The following is a 9,226-nucleotide window of genomic DNA, read 5'->3' as shown; positions in this document are numbered from 1 at the left end:
AAAGCGTCAGATGGTGTATATCCTTCCGAAGTGATAGTTGATTGAATGCATGGTTCATATGTTACAGTACTGCTACTACATATCTTTAGAAAGAAAGGTAGTTGTCAGGAAGGTTCTAGAAAGACATATACTCCTGAAGAGCTTGCACCGTTCCTGCTTCGCTTCAGAGGAGGACCATCCCAGACTGGTCCTACAGCGGCAGGTCGGCGTGGTCGCTCCTAGACAGTGGACGGGCCGCGGGCTGCAGCAGGTGCCGGGGGCCGCCCCGACTGGTGGTTGCTCACAGATAGCGATTGTTGGTGTCGGTGAAGTTGAAGTTGGTGGTTGCCATATGAGTCCGCGTAGACTGGCTGGTGTGATGGGGGTGGCCCGGTGTGTGACTTCCTCTGCGGATAGTACTGAGCATGTAGCAGCGCCTGTGTGGACTTTGGTACGAGTCGTAGCCGCTTGATGACGTGGCGCTGCGACGTAGTGGCGCTCGGATCTGCAACCACAAGGAGACGCCGAAACAAAACAGGGCGCTCGCAGGAAAACAAAGTAAAATGACACACAGATTCTATCAGTTAACCACAAAAGTATTCGCTATTTAATCAGAATAATTGGGAAATCTGATAGACACTAATTTAACAAAGTGTGCAAGTGAGTAACGCGGGACTTGTGGTTATAAAAACCAACGTCTTCAGGCAGCTAGTACTGTACAAGTGATCAGAAAGAACGTATTCATGGATCGATCGCAAAGTTGTTCAAGGGAGCAATGGGAGACAACCACCGTTCGTGAGACAGCGTGTGTGAGAGTAGTGGGTGCATGTGTGTGTGTAAATTACGTAAGGATTCGTGCACGTTCAGTGATATAAATTAGTCGAACATCGCTGAAAATCTCTATTCTCAACAAATTGGACCTATTAAATATGACATAATTATAACAGGAACCGATACTAATGAGTCAAAAGAGTAAATCTCAAGGTCTCACAATATAATAATTATGGAAAATACGTTCTTATTATTCCTAAACTATTTCCTGATTTATTGGGGTCAGCACTTAATGTTAATTTGGCCCAAATTTCGGCCGAATGCCCTTCCCAATGCTAACCATATGTGGCGGGATAGGCTACTCACTATTGAGTGTTTCTGTGGTAGTAAGTAGTATGGTGTGTTGTCTGTAGATATGTCTTACGTCGGACACAAGCACGCAGACCCAGAGATAGAGGAATTAATAAAACACAGTTAAAATTCCCAGAATGGTCGGGAGTCGAACTTAGGAGACTCTAAATCGAAGGAAAGTACGCTGGCCTCTCAACCAAGGAGCCAGACTTGTGAGAAATGTAACATACAAAAATGACGATAGAGACGTTCATGATACTAAGCAACTTTTAAATAATAATAATAATAATAATAATAATAATAATAATAATAATAATAATATCATGAACCCATTAATTGTATTACAATATATCTGAAACTTATATTAATAAATGAGGAAGTGATAAAAAGTGAAAATGATGATGATTGTTTCTTACCAGGATTTATGATCTTGTTAAGAACGGAAAATACTTTTGTGGTTATCTGGTTTTAATCTGCTACTGAATTTATAGCGTTGAATAAGAGTAATGTAGAGTCTATCGATCTAAGGGAGTAAAGAGAACAATGAAGAGGACAATCAGGCAGGATGTAAAATAATGTTTTCACGCTTAGTCTATAACATGCTCTTTTAAATTGTAATAGAGACACGAACACTTAATGAATCAGACATAATGGTCCTTATATTTTATAATTTCTACACAGTACCCTTCTGGATGCATCTCAAGAAAACACGAGCACATATGTTACCAGAGTTGCATAAAGTACAGCGTTCCCCTTACTCATCAATCTCGAACAAGTGTATTGCGCATGAATGTGGAATTGTTCATGCCTCTTATTTCATGCAGGTGAAGTAGAGTTACTGAAGTACAAGCTGCATGCTGTAAAGATTGATGAAGACCACTTTGAACGAAACTACTGTGTGTGCTAGTTTTTCACTTCTGGTTCCCCCAAGAACGCCAACCTAATTCGACAGTTATTTTAATATGAATGATGCATATTGAAAATTGAGTTATTTATAGTTTTTCACGATGTATATTAATATACTTTGATTAGAGAATCATGTTTAAATTGTATTGTAAACGAATAGCATTACGGTACAAAGAATAGCTGACGCTGGTACCAAACTGTACCTTCACAATACTTTTGCTTGCCAATAGAGCCACCATACCCTCGTGGCGAGTGAAAGCAGTAGCGGCTAAAACAAGGAATTATTAAAGCAAGCAATGTTTACAAGCCCTGTCGTCCTATCAGCTGATTATTTCCTACATTTTCTTTAAGTATTAACAAAATTATTAGTGAAAATACGCAAAAGAGTCGTTCGTGGCGGCTAACCGATTTGTATAGCGCTACAGCAAGTAGTAGAAAGTTTGCGAGTGCTGGGAAGAAGGTTATCAGTGGGTATATATATATATACAGTATGTACCTATTCTATTCTTTAGTACCTCAACGCACTGCCAGAAAATAATAAACTGAAAATGACTTTATTCACTGAACATATATTCAAAAAAGCCTTCAGAAAACATATACCTACTTACACATGTTTGCAACCATGTTAACAAAACATACAGCTTCTAATAAAGAAAAGCGCGCCCATAATCTTGTATATTTCCTATCCGTACAAGAAAATTGAACATTTGAAATAAAGAAAAAATAAAGGGTTCCTGGAACATGTTTGTATCTAGTGGAATGTCCCCTAGCATTTGTAACTTCCTGACATCGTCGCCGCATAGATACACTAATTTCTTGCACATGTCGGAGCTGATTTTCTGCCATTCCTGAAGAATCACGCTTTTAAGTTCCTCCTTCGTACGCACACGTTGCCTACGGATATTCCTCTTTAACGTAGCCCAAAGATCTTCGATGGGATTTTAATCCGGAGACTTGGGAGGTGTTCTTAGCTGCTTAGGAATATTACAGGTCAACCATGTCTTATTAATATCAGCTGAGTGTTTTGGGTCATTATCATGCTGGAACATATAAACAGGTGGAAATCCCATTTTTTTCGGCACTCTGCTTAAAGTTTGCCCTAGGACTGCATTATAGCCCTCTTTGTTCATTATTCCGTCAAAGAAATATATGTTACCCACACCTCTGGCTAACATACAGCCCCAAAACATTACAGACCCACCACCGTATTTTACAGTTGGAAGTGTATTTGCCAATTCATTGTCCGTACCAATTCTGTGGATGCCATCTGACCAGAAAAGGTTCATTCTTATCTCACCATACCAAATAACGTCAGTCAAGAATTCTTTCTCTTGATACACATGCTCCTTAGCGAATGTCAGCCCAAGCCGTATGTTTTTTCAACTTACGTTTGGCCTTTTTCCATGGAATTCTTCCATAGTACCCATGCCGATACAGTATCCGACTGATGGTGGAGTTGCTGATCTTCTTTCCAGGTCGTTACTCCGTGAGTTGCATCAGTACTGGTGTACTTAATTTGGAATCTGACTTTAGCAGTCGAACAAAAAATATTCTTTCCTTTCAGTTAAACACTTCCTCTTGGGTTCCCTTGGAGTGTTCTTAATACTGTAGTGTCTATTTACATTTATCAACCACATATTGCACCGAATGTGTTCTATTGACCAGCTGTCCAATTTTTCGTAATGAAAATCCTTGAAGTGGCAGTTGATATATAGTGTTCTTTAGCTCCGTACTTAACTCTGCACTCCTACCCATGTACACCACAGATACATTAGGACTAGTCGTATGCCGTCACTGAGACTTTTCCGTGCATCGCAAGTAAACGGTGCGCATCATCCTGTCCATGTGTACGAATACAACTGGTACACCCGTCTGTCGATGCCGGCATATTCATATAAAATCTTCCTGCCTGTATGTAGATAAGTATGGTTTTGACTAACGAATTATCATTGACAAATCATGTTTTTACCCGTAATTTACGTTTTATTTCAGTTTTTCAATCGTTACTGTGAATATACGAGACTTGATAAGAAATTGAAGACTGTACGAATAACAGAGACACATACTGTATATATTTTTGCCAAGGTCATGGACACTTGAGATATGATTCACCTACTTGCCGCGCGCATTCGTCAGTCTAGCATTCTCTTTAGTTTCTGTTTGTTTCTTACAAGGGAACATCCACAATGGTGAAGTCGCCGATCGCGATGAAACTTAGCAAACACATTGAGATACATGTAAAAACAATGCCAGCATCAATTTTAGGCGCCAACATTCATTAGCGCGTTAACTAAGGGGCCTAAAAGTTGTGACATTTCAAGTTCCGCGCGAACAGCGATGAATTCCTCCTGACCAATGCTTAGCCGGAACACTTGCTTTGTGCCACACCTCTGCTCCTCCTCCCCTCCGCTCCACCTGGTTCAGCACCAATCGTTTCCCTCTCCCCGCGCTGCCGTCTGCTTAGCTGTCGAACAGAACCTGTGCTACACTGCGTACGCTATCAGCCTTCCTCATAGCTCTCCCTTGGAATTTCCACATTGTATATGCAGTTTACATTGTTGTACCAGTTCGTACAATAGCCATGTACACTTTTACGTATGTAACTGCCATTGTACCCAGAAGACTGTAGTGTGATACTTTAATATGGCTACTTGTTGAATACATAGACCTCTGTCAGCTATAGCGCAAAAGTACGAGTAAGTAGGAGTACAGCTCTGCCTGTGATTACGGTATATCTACTGCATATATAAATGCACATCTTTATTTCTTTTTAAGGACTTTGCTTATTACGTCAATCATTCCATGTCATACTCATATCAAAGTTGTCTATGCGTTTAATTGATTTATGTTCGACAACCATGGCTGCAATTGAAACGTGTTGTGCCTTTCACTGCAAAACATAAATATATCGTTCAATACAAGCACAAATAAAAACATTCTATCTAGATTCTTTATACCAGAGTACGTAATACGGGAAATACCAGCAGTTTCTAACTCGGAGTTTATAATTGCTGTTGTTCGCGATTTCGTTTCGTTATGACACAACTGATAGCATACGCAAAATGGGGGTAGGGGAGTGGACATGAAAAGAAGGTCTGGACCTGTAACCATATTTTGATATCCCGAGGTACAACATCTCATTACATTCATTGAGATCCTCTACCCGGGCACGTAATTTCTGTAAATAAAAGGATATTTAACGTTGTTTCAAAGTGGGTGATTTATTTTAATAAATTTCATATGTATGACCACTCTAAATGACACTACCGACAGCTTCAAGGTGTTTCAGACGTAAATAATAAATTAAGCCTAGGTCGGACGCGGTACCTTATACCACGTTTGTCCACGCCCGATGGCGCTTAACTCGGGGTTGTATCCACGAATTGACAACCCACCGGAATTAGCAGGAATGAAAATATAACATTTGCATAAAATATGAGTAAATACGTTTAGGTTATTTATTATCATTATGTGTGAAACGGAACGTGATTTAAGGGATTTCAATAATTATAGTACGTAAAGAAGCAAAATATAGCGCCGGTCTCGTTCCACAGACAAGCAGCTGGCAAGCGCGAGGAGAAGGGAGGGGAACGTGCCGGGGAGAACCACTTGGAGGGTAAAAGGCGGTGCAGAGGGTGTGTCTCCAGACGGGAAGTGTGTGTGCCGGCTTAGCATTGGCCAGCAGGTATTCATCGCTGATCGCGCGGAACTTGAAATGTCGCAACTTTTAGGCCCCTTAGTTAACGCGCTAATGAATGTTGGCGCCTAAAATTGATGCTGGCATTGTTTTTACATGTACCTCAATGTGTTTGCTAAGTTTCATCGCGATCGGTGACTTCACCATTGTGGATGTTCCCTTGTTAGTGTGTAGTCAAATATTAAATGATTTTAATTGTATAATCACGTCATACTTCTTTTTCATTGTAATACATGTGTAATATTGCTCCTTTGGTGAAAGTTTTATTGTATAGTATTGAATCGAAATCTAAAAAAAAAAAAAAAAAAAAAATTACAAACAAACTGTTATTACCGCACTTAAGTTGATAAAATGCCAACCTTTACCTCTTTATCGAAATTCGCTTAGAGAGCATAAGAAACTTACCATTTTGTAGCTTTTGTTTTCAGTTTTGATCTCTATACCCCATATTGCCCCCTCTTATATCACACAAACCCGGGCACTTTATGTTGTCTGTAAAACATTTCTTTACCGGGCGAGTTGGCTGTGCGGTTAGAGGCTCGCGGCTGTGAGCTTGCATCCGGGAGATAGTGGGTTCAAATCCCACTGTCCGCAGCCCTGAAGATGGTTTTCCGTGGTTTCCCATTTTCACACCACGAAAATGCTGGGGCTGTACCTTAGTTAAGGCCACGGCCGTTTCCTTCCAACTCCTAGGCCTTTCCTATCGCATGGTCGCCATAAGACCTATCTGTGTCGGTGCGACGTAAAGCCACTAGCAAAAAAAAAAAAAAAAAAAAAAAAAAAAAAAAAAAAAAAAAAAAAAAAAAAAAAACCTCAAACATTTAAATATAAGCACACTTTATATGGTATTGCTACGGTAGTAAAACATTTTGGTACATGCAACGAGCAGTCGTAGTTTTTAATGGAATGTCTCAGTTATAAACATCATCTTACTCATCAGAGAACACAAACTAATCCAAGATTCACACTTGAATAACATACAGAAAGCTACTTAGCTTCGCTGCTGATTTAGTCTAATGTTCTGAGCCTTTGGTATATCCGAATATTACAAAATAAAGCTTCCATCACTTCAGCTATATATCTATCACAAGTCTTTAACGACGATTATCTTTCTGCAGTTATATTCCATATATTTACAAATTGAATATGTGATTTCAGTTGGTCTTGCCAATATCTTGACTGTGTGATAGATGAGAGAAATAAACATCGAGTAGATTAATGTTGCATTTATGAATGTGGTAATCAATCATCGGTTGTCTTGCCGGCTCTATTAACTTCCTACTTCTCCACTGAGATCTATCGTAAAGTAAAGAAATAGTTTCAATTCATGTGATACATTCGGCAGACCAATTACTTTCAAGGTGTAATCCTGATGAATAGCTGCCTCTGTGGATCCGTGGTAGAGTGTCGGCCTCCGGATCCCAAGATAGCGGGTTCAAACCCGGCAGAGGTAGTCGGATTTTTGAAGGGCGGAAAAAAGTCCATTCGACACTCCATGTCGTACGATGTCGGCATGTAAAAGATCTCTGGTGATACATTTGGTATTTACCCGACAAAATTAATTAAATCTCACCCATAGACGCCCAAGAGAGATCCGGTTTACTCTAGGTCCGCTAGATGGCAGACAGAGTAAGCCGGAACGTCGAAATTGACGAGCAGACAGCCAGATGGCGTCAAATCGAAATGTCTGCAAACGGTAGCTGAGGCCATACGATTATTATTATTATTATTATTATTATTATTTACCCTGATGAATTACGTAAGAACTTACGACTATAGTAATTTCCTTGGCTATATCAGGGGTTCATTTCAAAGGGGACAAAATGAGAGAAGAGGATGGTTATGGAGGCAAATTATAACCTGTTGCATCCGTCGTTTACGGATCAGGTTTTGACGTGAAGCGTCCTTCATATCGCGTTCGGGAGCCTCCGGAGAAAAAATCGATGATGTATTTTATGCAACTAAAAAGTGATTATAGCTAAAGAAGTATTACATATACGGGAATTCTTTATATATTATTTTAAAGTAGGTGAATGCACACTGTGTGACCATGTTAGCTGACGTAATGTAAATGACGTCACCACAAAATGGCCGCCCAGTTTATCCTATCTCTTGTCAAATTTAGCCAAATCGATCTTCTCTCACCAATTCGATTCAGTATATCTTCATTCGTGATTCGACCTATCTATCTGATCTTCAGCATTCTTCTGTAGCACCACATTTCAAAAGCTTCTATTATCTTTCTTTCTAAGCTACTTATCGTCCACCGAGCTCGATAGCTGCAGTCGCTTAAGTGCGCCCAGTATCCAGTATTCGGGAGATAGTGGGTTCGAACCAAAGAGGATAGGATAGAATAGAGATGAAACTCAATGATAAATTTCGGTTCCAAGCCACTTGGCGCTAGTAGTTTTAGTCTCTTTTCCGAGATAGCGCCACAGTGTGCATTCTGGTGCAATACCTTAGTATTACTATCAACAGATAGCGCGGAGAATTAACATCCGGCGCAGTGACGCACATCCAGGTATGATTACGGCTCCTCCCCCCTCCTTTCCCTGCCCCTCGCCCTCCCGCCCCACCAAACGGCGATAATAATGCAGTTCTACTACTTCCAAGCCCAATACATTGTAATTCATATATTTTTATTTCCAAGTACTTACTACGTTGTAAATAATGATCTGATACCCCTAGTTCGTATGGCATACTATGTTACTGAGAACATAACCACACACCTCAAAGCAGCTTTAACTTCAAATGAATGATAGACACATTAACACAAAGCTGATATTATAACAAATAAGAAATCCCTTCGAAAGCAAGACAACAGAGCACACCATATGCAAGACAATGGGGTATCACATCAATATCCAAGTACGACATGAAAATAAAAATAACAGAATTAAATGCACTGAGACAGGAAATATATAGAACTACATTAATAGAACCATTCAGCTTTCAGTCCCTGATGTGTACTCAAACAGGAAATACAGGATTTCAGGAGGACTGGCGAAGATATATTTCAAATAAACAAGCACAAGGAACTAAGATTTACATCACAAGCACATGAGCACTTGGAATTCAAACAACACAAATACTGTAGCATCATGGGAACTATCGATTAAAATCGATATAAGTTCGAACAAGGTTAATCGATTAGGTAAAGTCGAATTCGATGCAATTCAGCAATATTATCTCCACAATGCTTGACGTTTTATGACTAATTAATTTATGAGGTTAGACTTGAAATACTTTAAATACTTCACTTCGAGACAAACTGCCTTTAATTATTAACAACGCTCATTTCATGCTTACTTGCGTGCCATCTACAGAACATGTATATAACTATTTACACGTTATGAATGACCTCCAGCGCCATCTAGAAAAAGAGACTGAAACTACCTGAAGCTAGCTACAGATTGGAACCAAAAGCCCTATTAGAGTTTCACCCCCCTGGTTCGAACCCCACTGTCGGCAGCCCTGAAGATGGTTTTCTGTGGTTTCCCATTTTCACACCAGGCAAATGCT

The 9,226-nt window shown here is 39.9% G+C and overlaps 1 protein-coding gene across 1 annotated transcript in view; it reads right to left on the bottom strand.

Annotated features, from left to right (window-relative positions):
• Nucleotides 1-280: 280 nt before the first annotated feature.
• The window catches only part of LOC136865931 (galanin receptor 2b-like), a 220,177-nt gene continuing 211,231 nt past the window's right edge, over nt 281-9,226 (bottom strand). The window contains exon 6 of the mRNA XM_068226450.1: nt 281-484. Coding sequence (XP_068082551.1) covers nt 281-484 — 204 coding nt within the window. The remainder of the gene's footprint in view (nt 485-9,226) is intronic.

Source organism: Anabrus simplex, chromosome 1 (assembly GCF_040414725.1).
Source record: "Anabrus simplex isolate iqAnaSimp1 chromosome 1, ASM4041472v1, whole genome shotgun sequence".
Classification (NCBI taxonomy): Eukaryota; Metazoa; Arthropoda; class Insecta; order Orthoptera; family Tettigoniidae; genus Anabrus; species Anabrus simplex.
The sequence above is the reverse complement of the archived record's forward strand: the minus strand, read 5'-3'. Positions and strand labels throughout refer to the sequence as shown.